General features: G+C 34.7%; 1 protein-coding gene across 1 annotated transcript; it reads right to left on the minus strand.

Moving 5' to 3' along the window:
- Positions 1-2183: 2183 nt before the first annotated feature.
- LOC143231222 (protein FAM200B-like) lies at positions 2184-16338 on the minus strand. The gene is made up of 2 exons (XM_076465836.1): positions 16075-16338; positions 2184-4332 (listed from the first exon to the last, which is right to left on the minus strand). The coding sequence occupies exons 1-2, from the start codon at positions 16085-16087 to the stop codon at positions 4067-4069; spliced, it is 279 nt and encodes a 92-aa protein (XP_076321951.1). The 5' UTR covers positions 16088-16338; the 3' UTR covers positions 2184-4066.
- Positions 16339-17214: the final 876 nt, after the last annotated feature.

Here is a 17214-nt window from a genome sequence, read left to right on the forward strand (position 1 = left end):
AAGCAAAAGAGAAAGAAAAGTAGAGTTGGCCTATAAGGAAGCCATACATTCATGCCATAGTGAAAATGACAGCTTCAGAAAAGAAACAAGAAGGGCAAACATCCAGACTAAATAACAATAAAGAGCCAAAGTCCAATGAAAGAATCTGAGTAGAAAACAAAACATTCACATTCTGTGTATCAAATGAAGAATGTCAGAATGAAAAGAACTTAATTAGGAGGAATGTATCTGACAAACTCGGGAAGAAAACTAAACAAAAGGGCAAATTAAGCTTCCAGAGCAAAATCGGGAAGATCAATAAATAGTTCACAGCTGTCTGAATGACGATACTGTACCAGTTCCAAGTGAACAGCTGTCTGAATGACGATACTGTACCAGTTCCAAGTGAACAGCTGTCTGAATGACGATACTGTACCAGTTACAAGTGAACAGCTGTCTGGATGACGATACTGTACCAGTTACAAGTGAACAGCTGTCTGAATGACAATACTGTACCAGTTACAAGTGAACAGCTGTCTGAATGACAATACTGTACCAGTTACAAGTGAACAGCTGTCGGAATGACGATACTGTACCAGTTACAAGTGAACAGCTGTCTGAATGACGATACTGTACCAGTTACAAGTGAACAAGAAACAGATGGATTAAAGAAAAACAAATATAGAAATAACACTCTTGCAAATCAATTCCAAACTGCTACCTAAAAACTCTGGCAGGAAATGGGAACCCAAGGCAAAAGAAGAATCTAAATATGACCAGATTGTAATTACCTTAGAATCTAAGGGTTTTTGACATGTGATTTCCAAAATTGGGAAGAGTGATTTTAAAACACTGTTGGGCCATGTCTAATGTTGTATGAATGTTGGTATATTACAGTGCAAAGTCACATTGGGCTATTTACTGTGTGGAATGGAACTCTGAATCCTAAAATTGAAAGTCCATATAGATAATGCAATATAGGATACACCAAACCCTAAATTGGGCTCAAACCAGCACAATCACTGAAACAGTTGGTTGGCTTCAAAACAGTGCCTCAAGTATCAATGGTTAACTTCTGATATTTGGGAGGTCAAAATTAACCAGATGAAGGCACTGGGACAAGAAAGTTGTTGGAGAAAAAGAATGCCAAATGAAGTGACATGACAACACTGACCTCACCATGGTCTCACAAAATTTGGAAAGTGCCTAAAAATCACCTAGTGCAAAAAAACCCCAAGATAAGGCAATCCAATTCCCACAAAGGGACAAGCAACTCCAAACTTGGCATGACTAAAGAGGTAAAATCAAAACTGACATTGTACACCATAGTCATACAAAGTATTTGGGGTCAAGATATATTACTCTCAATAATCAGAAGAGATCATGAAGACTAAGAACTAACCCCATAGATCATCACTGAGAACAACCAGAATAGAAAGAAATGAAATGGGACTAAATGATAAAACACCATACCTGACTAAATACATCTATAAATGGGAAAAATATATCTGTCTCAAGTGAACATACATGAAGGTAAGTGAGTGTGTTAAGGGTAGTTGTAACTGACAATTTCTGATTAGAATATGTTGTTGAGAAAAACTTTAAATGTAAGTAAAATATCATATCAGAAATAATTTATCCTGAGACACCAGGAAAGTCAGAGAGTATGATGGAAAAGACTCGAAGAATTAAATATGAAAGACATACAATTCAGAGAAGACCACTTACCAAAAACATGAAGAACAGGTTGCAATGAAAAAGAAAATGGTGACTTTGAGCCCAAGGTGATAAGCGTGATACAAATGTTGAAGAGGAATGACAGGACTGGAAGAAAGGGGTGGTTACACAATTAAAGAGGTGGACCACATAAAAATATGAGGATGTATTTGATACTTGAAACCATCAGTACTTAGTGAAACTCCAGAACTGAGAAAAAAAGACAACTGTGTGTTTCACAAATACTTCAATTATTTACGGCTGTCATTTTGCTTGTTTCAAGTTAAGATGTTCTGAAATGAAACCATTCATAAATGAGGTATTTGGAAAGGTATAATTATCCTTGCCCTTTGTATTTCTCCTCAATTCTGTAAAGGGATGTCACTGAAAATTTTGAATGTCTTTTCCATAGTTTATATTCTCAATTTCAAGCACTCATGCTTGAAGAAATGTGTATCAAATAATTAAAGAGCATTTACATTCAGCAAGGATTACTTTTTTTTATTTAGCTAATAAAGAGACTTGCTTAACAGATGATAGACCATTGTTAAATATAAACATTTTTCTAAAAAAAGTGATATCCTACATTGAAAAACTGTACTAAAATAAAGTTCTAAAATAAGTTTTGGAATTTTAATGTGTTAGTTTAGATCAGTGTTTATCAACCTTTTTTGCTCATGGCCCCCTTTTGAGTTTGATTTTTCTTTGTGGTCCCACCCTTTAAATACACTGTTACTTAGGAAAAAGTTATGTTATTTACATTATTGATTTACAATATATTTATAACTTTATAATATCAGTTTTACAATATTGTATTGTTGTTAAATATTTTGTTTATAACATACTCTTTATTTGTACAAGTAAAAAATATTCTGTTAATCAGACATTTTATTCAGTATGATCCTTGGGTCTGATGAACACTTGAAAGTTTTTGAATATCTGGTTGCAGTATGGTCAATGATAAACATAGATCACCTTTCTTCACAAAATCAAAGCAGTTACATATTTTTGATAGCAGATAAGATGTAGGAAAAGTGATAAAATACAACTTTGCTTTCTTCCAGAGTTGTGGAAACGTATTAGCTATTTCACTACTTATTCAGAAATAATGTTTGTCACGTTTGAATTTAGCTTGGGCTGCTATATCACTCTACAGTTTGATGAGACATTCTTGGAATGTGATATCAACATCAACCACATTCACCACAAATGGATCTGCTATTCAATCCAGAATATTCACGTCTAGTAGGTTGCTGAGCAGAAACTGCATATCACCATACAAATAGTTTAAATGTTCCACATACACAGAAAGGTCGTCATCTTGCAATTCAATGTCAACAGTGACCAAAGAAGAAAATTGCGTGAACTTGTGATGTCCAATGTTACTCCAGTACAGTTTTACTTTTCCAAGGAAAGCAGCAATGACCTCTTTGCAAGATAAAAGATTACAGATTTTTCTTTATTAATTGTTCAATAAATTCAGCTTTTCAAAAATATGTGATAGATAAAATATCTCGCACTTAACAGAAATGATATTTTCTCCAAAGATGCTTATCACTTAAAAATGACACAATACTGTTCCAAAGTGCAACAAATTGAAGAAGACAAATTCACTTTGATAACCAACGGACCTCTATATACATTACTAGGCTTTCAAAAATCTTCTTTATTTTCCTCGCAAAGTGGTTGAAAAAGATGATCTTGAAGTGCACGAGATTTGATAAAGTTGACAGCCTTTAGTACAATAGCAAGAGAGTCATGTAAACATTCTCCCAAGTTCTTTGAAACCAAATGTTGTCAGTGAGCCAAGCAGTGTGTGTAAAAAAGTTCAGGCACAGTATTTTTTAAATGAGCAATAAATTCTCTGCATATACTCTACCATTGAAACAGCACCATTAGTTGTACAAGCGATTATAGTTTTTCCAAGAGGAACACTGTTTTCTTTGAAATAACTCTTCACTTCTTCAAACATTGTTTCATCTTTGGTGTCCATTGTAAGCTTTTAAGCAAAAACCATTTCCTCTCTCAGTTGATTATAATCCAAAAACCTAACATGTCATCAGTAGGGCTTCACTATCCTATAAGCAGAATTCATAAATTTGCAGAGCAAACTTTTTAACTTGTAATTGTGCCACTAGTTTTTTAACATCATCTGCCATTTCACCAATACGACTTAATACCAATGAGTTGCCGAAAGGGATTACCTGAGTAATTTCATGTGAGCTTTGATTCTGACAGTTGAAATTACAACTGCTGGTGAAATCAAAGATTTACTTATATTATGTGGCTTTCCAGCTTTTACTATTAATTTGGAAATCTCTTAGGATACAAGTAAACATATGTCCACTGTAGCTGCTCTTTCACTCAACATTCATTTTACTGTTGTCCTTGTTTGGAAATTATCACGCAATTTTTTGAAGTAATCCAATGGTTTCTCTTTCTTGTCCTTGTGTGGTGTCTCCAAGTGCTTCCACAACTTACATGGCCATATGCTTTCATTTGAAAGAGTAGCCATATGTATTAAATACACTGGCATCCTACTATCCTGTGATAATGGAATAAAACTGCAGGCAAGATACTCAGTGGAATACTGCTGACGTTTCTTCTTTGCAGCACTATCCATTGGTAGTCTGAAATCTGAAAAAAACAAATGTAAATAATAATTATGTAAATTTGTAACAGCATAATTTTGTGACTATAGAGATAAGTTCATAAACAAGAATTCCTATTTACTGTATTGTACTGAATATAAGCTGTGTTCAAATGCAAGTCCCAAGGTTAAAATCTGACATGCTTATTGAAAACTCCCTCTAAGCCCAAATAAGCCACACTATTATAATGAGGAAGATATGTGATAAAATTCCCTCTTCCTTTACAATCTGTATTTTCTATCCAGTTAAGTTTACAAAGAACAAATTGCACCTGTGTCATCAGAATGGTGGTAGTACCCTCTCCAGTATTTCTCATTCATAACCATTGTTGATAGTATTAAGAAGTTTTCATCTATCATCAGGAGTTTTTCAAATAAATAAGGTCTTTTTTACCATGTACTGATTGTATTAATACTTTGAGCTTCTTATTATTTTGTTTGTAAACTGAGAATTGAGGAAGTTGGTAGAACTAAGAAAGTCATTATTAAAGTAAGTTGATGAGCTGTTTTAACAATACAATATGAAGAATTTTGAATTCATATGTAATATGCATTAACAATTTGTTATAAAAGCCATGAAATCAACGACACAAAGGGAATTTGCTAAAACATTTGTGGACCCGTGGTCACAAGCCTTAGTAAATACCTCAATATTGCATCGTTCCCTAACGAGGAACATTAATTAAATTCTACAAGTTAATGTTATACATGAAACTGAATGTCCAAGAGCCATGAGAAAAATGATTTGTGTCTTTTTCCACCCAAGAAGAGGATAATGACAAGGTTTCATTGTGTAATGCTTCATGTGTTTGCAACATCAAGGGAACATATGTGTATGATGCAGCTAAAAAATTATGATCCCATGTATAGTTTTTGTTCTTCATGTTTTCTTCTTGTAATTTTTTTCTTTTCAGTAAAATATTTTATTTCAAAATATATATAGTCAGTCCTAAAGAACTTTACAAATTCAGAGTTAACACCTTTTTGGAAAAAAAATCAAAATTAATGATACCAGAGGCCTCACCTCATGGTTAGTATGACAAAAAGCCATCATGCAGATTAAGGGTCTTTTTTTTTTTTTTACAAAACACACTATATTTGAAATGAAAAAAAATTAAGATAGTATTTACCAAAAGGATGAATTACACTTACACAAAAATCACCCTTGGTTTTCAGATCATACTGATCTACTCACCTATTGCATAACACACTCCCTTTTCACACAAAACTAGAGAAGTCAGAGTTGTACATTTATCGCTGTTCAGTAACACTTTTCTCATTGTTAAACCTCACTGAGGCTTAGAGAGGAAACAAGAATGACGAAGCAATCAGGCTCTGATGCACGTAAACATTTTAACATTGTTGAAATGATAAGCTCACTAATAACATCTTCAACACTTAAGTTTAATAATAAAACAAACAGTATCTAGAACAATGTTTAAAACTTTTTATTTTTATTTCATGATTATTTTTCTTTTGTGATTAATCAAACTTACATTTCCCTTTCAGACCCATTGGCTGCAACTGTGTACAATGTACACAAATTTAATGTACACTATACGTTAATGTTCCACCAATTTTGTCCTGTTATGAACTGAAGAGTGTCTCAAGGATGACTGTTCTCAATTTTTTATGTTCTTTGACCAATTGTTGTTGAGATATATTTCTCCGAGATGCAAGAAAGAGCTATTTTCACATTCAGTTGTTGCAAAAAAAAAAAAAAATTGTTGTTAAAAATAACTTGGGTCTGAAAGGGAGTGCCCAGAGGGAGATACAGTTTCTTTTCTAACACTATATGAAGTGAGAATCAACTGTAGTTTGTTAAATGGTGTGGCAGCATTTGTCCATGAAAGCTTGGTTGGTAGAGTGGCACACCACACAACAATAGTTTTGCTGTTCTTGAAAATCAGTTGAAAACATTCACGAGTACCACACAAATATTTTGATTATTACTCCAATACTAGTTGCATCTGGTAACCTGACTTTTGAGCTGTGGGGGATATGGGGAGAAGATAACTTTGGATTCATTTTTAAATTTGAAACATTTTATTTGGGCAGTGAAGTTTTGGTGGCCCACTCAGAATTTACCGTGTCCCCCTAATATTCTGTCATTCACGTGTAGCCCCTTAGAGACAGAGCATGGTCCATGTTGACAAACCACTGGTTTAGATAATTGGATGGGACTCTTTATACTAGTATAATTTGTCTCCTGGACTACTAATTAGTACCTTAACACCATAACAGGGGCTGGAATGTCAACTTCAAGAGGTGGTTGTACCTTACTATTATTATTTTTTTTTCATCTTTACTTTGGAGAGCAGTCACTTTCCCACAACTGTCTGCAGGCAACAAAGGTAATAAAGAAGTGGGACACTGTCAGCTTGAGTACCCACATCTCACACTCCTAATTTATATTTATGTTATTAAAAGGTTAGAACTGTGTATCCCTATTTCAATGTGGATGATGCTTCTTCAGTCATTTCCAAAACCTAGGGCACATTTTATGTCCTACATCATAGCCTGTACCCTGGGGATCTTTTCAATTAGTGAAAAGGTTTTAGCTTGTTTTTGTTCATAACAAATTATTATTTGTCAAAGGTTTGGATTTCAATTTTTAATGAAGTCCTTCCTTTTGATTTATTTTGCTTGACTGTTCTATAGTAATATTTACACACACACACACACACACACACACACACACACACACACACACACACACATCAATACAGAAATCTTAGAACAAGTTGAAAAATGTAATCTCATGTCACACTTTCAAATCTTGATAAATTAATATTTTTACTTTCCAGTAACACAAGTTTCACACAGAAGACATTCATATTAAGATTTGCTGTAAATGAATGTATTAATATAATAGGTCAATATTTGATATACTTTATTTCATTTGAACAATAAAATATTATACGTTGAATATGGTTATTATTAATCTTAAAACCTAAATAAAGTAAATGGAGAATTATTTATTTACTTTCTTATCCATTATTAGGCCTACAAAAACACACACACCTGTTTCAAGCAACTTGCACTTCTAATCTCTCTTCATTGTTTATTGTAGCATATTGTAAAGTTTCCAACTGACACATGGACCTTCCAATGATATCCCTGAATGTAAGTGTCTCAATAGTTTTAATGAATGAATAAAAGATGTCTGTTAATGCTGAATGACCAATAAAATCAGATAAAATATGTTGTGCACATGCAGTTTTTATTTACATGCTTATCCACCATTCTTCTTCAGCAGCATGCACATAACTACTCATGCTAAAACACATCCAATCACAACATACTGATTTGATTACAACTATGCTCAATGATAGTTCTGTGATTTATTTCACTAAAAATAATATTTGAATGTTTAAATAAAATTTATATAGATTTATAATAAAGATTAAAACCAGAAATGTTAATGAATTACAAACTTCAAGTGTTTGCCTTCAATATATTGTCTTTCCAAGACCTAAACGTGACTTTGACTTTCAATGGCCCTTGACACGCATTTTCATCTTCAAGATTTTTTTAAAAAACAAAGCTTTCAAGCACCAGTGCAAATCATGCAAAGGAAATACTGGTGTGTGTTGGTGGTTCAAAATAAATGAAATGTTGGGAAGGGAAAACCAAGGCTGAAATGCTAAGAAGCGGACAAATAGAAACCATGTTTAATTAAGCTGTGAAAGGCCAACAAAAAGACCCCACAAGGGGTATTCTGGAATGACTGGCACAATGAAAAAATGGGATCAGACCTGATTGAGGGCATAGCCAACTAGGGCAGAAGAATGAGACACAGGTGACCAGAAGAAAGAAATGTTAGCAATAACGGATGTAACAAAAGCTAAGTAGTAACAAGTAGATGGCAAAACAATGGAAGACATGGGGGTGAAGAACATTTTATTTGAGAAAGACAAGATCACATCCAGGAGACAGCCTACCACAAAGTGCAGTGCTTCCAGGAAAGGACAGGTTATGAATCTCACTTAAATGAAATAGGCTTAATATTATTTCAGAATATTATCTTCTACAGGTACATGCTAAGAAGTAATGAAAAAAGATTAAACACTATCTGCTATGAGCACATGTTAATCTTTTCATGTCAACTTCAATCTTTAAACTCCTTTCTGTGCATGTCAAGAGGATGTGCACCTGGAGGTAAAATGGCTTGGACATGGTGAACTATATTTGGTGAGTCAATTACATTCAAAACCTACTCTTGGGTTACCAGCATCATATCATCTTCACCTCAAACCCACGAACTGGGGAACTGAGAACCACTCTGATTTCTGGGTATGACACAAAGATTAGGTTTGAGCTATCACTCTGGAAACCCGAAATCTGGTATCAAAAGGCTGTCTATGACATGCAATAAGCTCTCTCAACCATGAAACAAGCTGGGACCTTCCAGATGGCAATAATCTTCCCATAAGAAAAGATAATAAGGGGATAGCCAAGGGCAGAACCAAAATAATCCAAAATACAACACAAATGGAGGAAAGCGAGGGAGAAAGATTGACAACCAAAAACATATGACGGATCATGCTGATTGGTTCACTCTAAATCTAGTACTAAGCCACAGGGTGCTGACATCTACATAGCTGTATGATGGAAGCTCCCAACAGCCTGCTTAGCTCCAGTATTGTGTAAATGGGATCAGGATGCTACATTATTATCTCTGAAGGCCACATATCATCTGCATCACCAGAACATTACTGCCCTAGTCTTGACTGAATTGTTACAGCCATCTTTTTGTCAAACCCATTCAGGAGGATGCCTCCATGGACAACCACCCCAGCAGCTTGGAACTGCAGAGTGTGAAAGACTCCCACACTCCACTAGAAGAAAGGAAGGCAAATATGTAGTGAAAAGTCTGGAAGAATGTCCTCACCAGAGACAGTGCAATGGGTGACCATAAAACTCTTATTTTGATAAACATACCATATACATGTATTCAATCAAAGCATGGCATGAATAGGCAACTATCCCCTTCTGCTTTACCCATGCATTCCATTGGTGGTATGGTCTGGAAAAAAGACATGTTTATGAAGTAAAAACATTGCAAGGTTATCCACCTTCAAGTAGACTTGTGGAACTCACTGACAAACATTACAAAACACTGGAAGAAGTGCAATTTAAATGTAGCTGTACATGAAGATTTTAAATTAAATATACCTGGTCAGGCACCACTTGTCACAGGTAAGTGTCTGCATGGCAAGTATTGAAGCAGGTAAGTGTCTACATGGCAAGTATTGAAGCAGGTAAGTGTCTACATGGCAAGTATTGAAGCAGGTAAGTGTCTACATGGCAAGTATTGTAGCAAGTAAGTGTCTACGTGGCAAGTATTGAAGCAAGTAAGTGTCTACGTGGCAAATATTGAAGCAAGTAAGTGTCTACGTGGCAAATATTGAAGCAAGTAAGTGTCTATATGGTGAATAATGAAGTAAGTAAGTGTCTATATGGTGAATAATGAAGCAAGAGCCCCTGAAAGAAAAGAAACAATGAACAGAAACTTACCCATGTTTTGACTTTCCTATGTCATCTTCAGGTTAAGACCTTCTTAACCTCACCTTCCAACCAAAACAACCAAAAGTCCCTTCTTAACCTGAAGATGACCTAGGAAGGTTGAAATGTTGTTCTCTCCTTATCAATAAAAGTGTTAATACCCATACCAGCTGTTCCGAGATACATTTTATTTCAAGTGGGTTCCTCGTCATCAAGAGAAACTTAAACAGTTAAGACTTGCACTAAAGTATGAAAAATGGTCACATGTGGTATATGGAAAACAAAATGATAAATAAATCATAATATAGTGTAAATAAAGAGGAGACAAACATATTAGTCTCATGCCTTAATGTAGGAATTTCCCAAAGACCATCAAAGACAAGATGCTTGGGAAAACGTACAGATGTTGAATCTGATGAGAAGACACCCAGAACAAAGTCTATGAAGAAGATGATAATGAGAAGTAAGCCACTGGGATCAAAAGACAAGCACAAATAGTGAGGGCAGAAGGAGAAACATTTCAAATTGAGAAAATATGTTTAGGTAGGAGTGAGCACTACACAAGAGCATAGATCATTCATAGGAGTCAATCCAGTTTGGGATGAAGATAAAGATGGGAAACAAAAGGGAGGGAATTAGGAAAAAGGTGGAGTGACCTCACCGATGTCTCTGGTAAAAATAAACATGCAAATAAAGGAAGAAATAGAGTGAGAAAAATGTACAAGAAAATTCATGGAAAACAAATCTGATCTCAGACATACACAGGCACAGAGAAGAAGTACTTGTGCTTGAAGGGAAGATGAAATATGGAACACAAGGATTGGTGATGCAAACGAAGGTAAAGTGATAAAATCACATGAATATCCCAGGTCATAATGGTAGGCAGTCAGGAAGGATGACTAATCCAGAAAGTACATATGAACATAGTAAGGATAAGTGAGGTAAAAACTCCTTGGTTTCTAGAAGAAAACAAAGGTATGGGACAAGGCTGCCCAATAACCCATTACTGAGGGGGTCAAAGGCCCACAACTGGAAAACAAGGGGAGAAACCTTACCAACCAAGACACAAGGGCTCAATCTGCAGGAAGTCCCTAACTCATAAATTAGCTCCAGAACATTTTCCATTTATACCAATAAATTGCCCACTGAAAAAGAGAGAATGAAAAAATCTAAAAGAAAGTTACCTGCAGGTGTAAACCTGATCTTCCCACCAAGAACTGAATAAGAACCAACTGTGAAAACAAACTATGAATGTTTGGATGGAGTATTGACAAATGAAGTGGATAAAGAAGGGCAGAAGAGAAAGGAAGAAGTAGTGAAGGTAAAAGTTGAAGCTGGAGAAGTTACAGAAATGATGGTTAAGCTGAACATTAAGGAGCAATCAGAAGGACCTAATACAAAATGGTACATGAGCGAAATTATCCATGGAAGTACGAGGATTGGGAATGTACACGCAGAAACCTGTGGGACCAATCCTGGCTGAAGACATCAACAGCCCTAGATAGAGGAGGAGGTTCAGACTACCAAATAGAGGTAACTGGAGGATAAGAGATGTAAATGGATCGATATGGGGCAAATCCATTGAAGATAAAGCCACCAGAAAACATTAGAATTGATAGACCACTCTGATGGATAGAATGTGTCAGGATAAGAAAAACATTGCAAATCAAATGACAGCACCTGCAGCATGTCATGTAAGGATAAGAATCTTAAGCAAGGAGACCAAAAAGAGCAGATCTAATACATGCAAATAGGTGCCACCCACAGGAAAAATGCCTTCAAATAAGAAATAGATCATAAAACATTATTAAGAAAGGAAAAGCAAACAAACAGGGTTACAATTGATACTAAACATAAAAGAAGCCATGCAATGAGGGAATGAAGTGAAGACAGCAAAAACCCCAGCATGGATGGAAGAGAAAGAAGGAATTCCTTGAAAAATTTGAAATGAAAAATGAACCTCAAATAAAGGGAAATATAAAAGGAATGGGCAAGTCAGGTATCAAGAGAGCAATGTTATAACACTGGAAGATGGGTTCAGCCATTAGATGGGAAAGGTGAGCAATTACCAAAACAGATACAGCAGACTCAGGAACCAACAACTGAATTTAAATTACTGGAACAAAACAAAACTAACAATAAGAAGAATAAAACAGATAAAATAAAAGTATCTCTGAAAAATATAAAGTTAAAAAAAAACAACTAAATCAAATAATTAATGTAGGGAAAATGGTAAACATTATGTTGGGGATGCATCCCTTATGATGTTGAGTTGAAGAAAAGTCTGAAAGTGTGGTAGATATAAACCCATCCATAAAACTAAGGGAAACCAGTAAACAAATTAATGGTGACAAGGATAACTTATAAACTAAGTGAAGTTAATAGTAACAAGGAGAAAGTATGAACTATGTGAAATGAATGCCAATTATTGTAGAGATGAACTGAAAGTAACAGTAAAATGATAAAGTATACAGAAAAACAAAATGAATTTGTCAACATATTAAAATGGGGAGAAAACAGTACAGAGAATAAATCCCATATGATGTAGTAGCGAAGGGAAACTAGAACCTAAGTCAATATTAACCTGTCAATAAAACCATGGGTAAACCAATAATAATACACTAATGAAGCCAGTTCAAACAAGATAATGAACAGAAATAATAAGTTTCTTCCCAAAGATAAATGCCAATAAAAACCCATACTAGGTTGTCTGCACCTATGACCTGTGAGATAGCACTAGCAATAACATTAACTTTAAAATGTGATTAGAATAAGTTGGGATAAATGAAAGTAAATTTCAGACTTCAGAATATCTGGAAGTTATAATAAACAAAGTCCACTTTGTGAGTATAAGAAATATAAATGTAAAACAGAAGAGAATGACAACAAAAAATCCAAGTACAAGCACTACCAAACAAAAAGTGATAGTTTGGTAGAGGCACATAGAGTTGCATGCATCACACAAGTGTACTTTGCTTCTATTGGTAGTGGCGATTTACAAGACAGACATAATGGAATCTCCTTCTTCCAAAAGGGGGAGCAGAAAGCTTGTGGCATACATGAGAAGTTTCCATATAGGAGGCAGCAGCAATAAACATGAATAACTAATCTTGTGAGAGACAGGAAGTCCAATATCGGAATATGTATTACTCATGTTTTAACATTGAACATAGATCTGCTCCCCAACTTGTAGTAGAGAGGACACAGAGGATGTTCAGTGTTCTTGTGCATTTGACCCGAAGCTGCTTTAAGTGTGGTATAAAGGTCAGCTTATGGTCAAAGATAAGCCCCAAGAATTTGGTCTCAGGGACCACTGGCAGTGAAACTTCACTGATATGAAGTTCAGGATCAGGGTGAATACCCCGTTGGCAGCAAAAGTGCATGCAAACGGTTTTAGAGAGAGAGAAATTAAAGCCGTTCACCATAGTCCACTTCAGTACACGATTGAGGGCAGTTTGTAGTTGCCGCTCAATATATCTCATATTCGACGACTGACATGAGATGTGAATGTCGTCGACATACAGCCCATTCGTAATAGTGAGAGTGAGTTGTTCAGCGATAGCATTTATCTTTATACTGAAAAGTGTGACACTCAAAACACAGCCCTGAGTGACTCCAAGTTCCTGTACAAAAGAATGGGAAAGTGTCAAACCGACACAAACTTGGAATCTCCTGTCCATTAAAATTTTTTTAATAAACATGGGTAAATGGCCACGTAACCCATATGTATGGAGGTCTTGCAAAACGCCATACCTCCATGTTGTGTCGTAAGCCTTCTCAATGTCAAAGAATATTGATACAAGATGTTGACATTTGAGAAAGGCTTCTCTGATTGATGTTTCAAGTCGAATTAGGTGGTCTGTGGTGGAGTGCTGTTGTAGGAACCCACACTGGGTGGGTGAGAGGAGGTTGTTTGATTCGAGGAACCAAACAAGATAAGCATTAACTATCCTTTATAAGGCCTTACAGAGACAGCTCGTCAAAGAAATTGGACGGTAGTTTGAAGGAATCTTGGTTTCTTTCCCTGGCTTAGAGAAAGGTAAAATAATAGCCTGGCACCAGGCATCAGGAAAAACATTCTCCTGCCAGATCTGGTTGAAGACAATTAGAAGGACATCAAGAGAAGCAGGAGATAGATGGTGCAGCATGTCAAAGTGTACATCATCAGGTCCAACAGATGTACTTTAGTTAAATACTCACTTTAAAATTCACATTATCTTCATAGATTTTATGTATATTAATAAACTTATTTACTTTTAAACTGTTACAAGTTCTCTTTATCTGACACTGTTTTTGAAACAAAATATCTCGTAACAAACCATGACAATCTTTTCCAAGTTTCATGTAGTTTAAACATGACTGGCAGTAGGTTGTACCCCACTGTGTGTGTGTGTGTGTGTGTGTGTGTGTGTGTGTATATATAGGAAAAATCTTTAGGGAAGGCAGTGTACAACTCAGTTGACTTTGCCTGTTGATAAGCAGAGAACAATGTTCCAACCTTCCTTGGTCATCTTCAAGTTAACAAAGACAGAGTTTGCAACTAACTGTTTGTAAAATTTTCAGCATGATAAGTTGAACACTACACAAAACTATATTTGTCTCCAACATGTTATATTATTAACATGATTTGACATTGTAGTTTTGTTTTTTGAGACTACCTTTACAGTTTAATGTTGAAATATTAATTATAATCTTACAATTTTATGACACCTGCAGAAAAAGTGAAAAACAAGAAGTGATTAAAAACTGGTTTTGCAATAGAAAGTATTTCTCTTATTGAAGAGCCCTGGTATTAGACAAAGAGCTTTGTCACTACTGGATATAATGGACAGTGTGGTTAACTTAACATAACTACATAATTTGTTACTTTCACACAGTTCATGTTGACAATTGCTACTACAAACATTCTGTGTTAACACTTTAAGTAACTATCCCAGTACTACAACATCTCTTGATACTTGAAAAGTACATCTTTACTGAAAATATTTCATTAACTACGAATACCTTAGACATTCTTAATGAATAATCATAACACAGAATCTCATAACTTATAATCAACTAAAACTGGGTAATCAGTGGAACTTAGAAATGGATTTCTTTCAACTTAATTCTTATTATCATGAGCTTTATACTTGAAGTGATTTAAAATATTAATCATTTGAAACACAAATATCAATACATTTGTTATTTTCATCAGTCACAAAGTGATTAAGCTGTGAATTTATTTAAACAATGAAAAATCATAATGGTAGTATTTAATTACTTGTATGTTTGAAACAATCATAAACAGTGACAGCTTACAACCCTAATTGTGTTTAAACACATTTTATGTGACACTAATATTTGTAATCTATACTCAAATTTAATTATTTTCCAGTTCTGAGCTGATGCATGTTAGTTATGGTGATGTAGTAAGATTAGTACTTCTCAACTGAAAGAACACTAGCATTATAAATAAACTAAAACTTATCTCATTATTAGCAATTTTCTGGAACATCCTTGGCTGTCATTACATTCAATCATTACAGGATTTATATACGTGCTTTATTTAAGAGTAAGATCATTCTATTACTGTAAAACCCAGTTAAGTATTCACTTAAGAGTTCTGACCCAGTTATTATTAAAGGTGTAATAACTAAATTTTACCGTTTGAGGCCACGCTTGAAGGCTAAGATATGTTAACTTTTTAGTATGTTTATCTTAATGATATAGTTGAACGTGGTGTATTTACAAAAAAAAACAAAAAAAAAACGCTTTTGATACAATGACAGTGAAATAATTATAAAATTAGTATATTCTTTAACTGCACCAACCACAATCTGTCACAACCAGAATATATGGGGCTTTCACTGCATATCGTAGCAAGAGTTGGTCAATTAAAAAAACCGCCCACGGTCATGAATTATATTAGTTGCTGCTACGTAGGTTAACTCGTATATCAAAACTGTGTTTACACCTTTTGATCTAAAACAAATAATAAACTTATCAAAATATTGTCATCATGATTTCTCATTTTCATTTGCAATTAACAGGTCTCACAGATATGAAATAATCCAAAAGTAGTTTTAGCTTAAAAAGTTAAATCCTGTATTTTCAACATTAATCCTCATATTTGACTATACTACCATTACAACATTAGTACCAAAGGTAACTAAGTTTCATTGATTATGCGCTCTCACTCTCTTAATTTTTAAAAATATTTTTCGTAACATTAAACTTACTTGTACTGGTCATAATTTCTGTAGTAAATGTGTTCCACTAGTTAACACAGTGCAACCGGTACTCAGTAGTATTGACTCGTAGTTGTCAGCTCTATTTAGATTGTGCGAAGGACCATTGTAAAAACAAGTTCCTTCACTATTTCAACAAATACTAAAATAAATTAAACAAAATTCGTGATGACGAGAAACATACTTGAGGTAAAAATGTATTCTCAAAACGGCTGGTATGGGCATTAGCACTTTAATTAAAATAGAAAACAAATTCAACAAAACATGTCCTTACTACAAAGATAAACTTACAAATGTAAGCTGGCTACAATTTCCGGGCGAAACAAAACGTTTGAAACACGTAAACACCAATTTAAATATTTTTTTCTCTGTATTCTAAAGACGGTTCGTATGGGTATTAAAACGTTTATTAAAATAAAGTGAAGAACAGCGTTTCGACCTTCTTTAGTCACCTTCAGGATTTGTGGGATCCACTGAGTGAAAAAGTGAATTTTTGGAATGGTGGCTTATATTTAAATGACCGGCTGCTTATGTAACAGGCTGCTACATTGTAGGAGTGAGAGAGCGTTGTCTGGGCCAATAAGACTACAATTAAATGATATTTGTTTGAAAACTCATGCGTGCAATTACCAATGGGTACACAGATCAACGAACTTCAGATGTACAAGTAAAGCAAGGAAGAAATGTTACCAAGTCCATTTCTACATCAAAAGATACACACTTTATTAACATAAAGATGTAGAAGCTTATAACGAATTAAAAACAATAACATAAATTACATAAAAATGTCTATTCTTTCAATAACTTACTTTAGATCCATAAATGCTTTAACCCTATCAATATTATTTATTTAACATTCACGACTGTTACATTATACGCTATATTTCCACCTGGCAATATTATTAGTGAAATGAGATTAGCAATTACAGCTTACATGAAGTTAGTGTAGTACAGGTCTTACATGTTTAGATAAATTGCCATTTTCTGTCTATATATTTTGGGAACTCAGCTATATAAACTGGAGCAGATGGAAAGTTTGGAATCTTCGGGAGTAGCCTCGTGGCCGAGAAATACTCTGATGTTGGGAACAACCTGCCGTGGGGAATAACTACACTTTTGGTCCAAAGAAAT

The sequence above is a fragment of the Tachypleus tridentatus genome, chromosome 1, assembly GCF_004210375.1.
Source record: "Tachypleus tridentatus isolate NWPU-2018 chromosome 1, ASM421037v1, whole genome shotgun sequence".
Classification (NCBI taxonomy): Eukaryota; Metazoa; Arthropoda; class Merostomata; order Xiphosura; family Limulidae; genus Tachypleus; species Tachypleus tridentatus.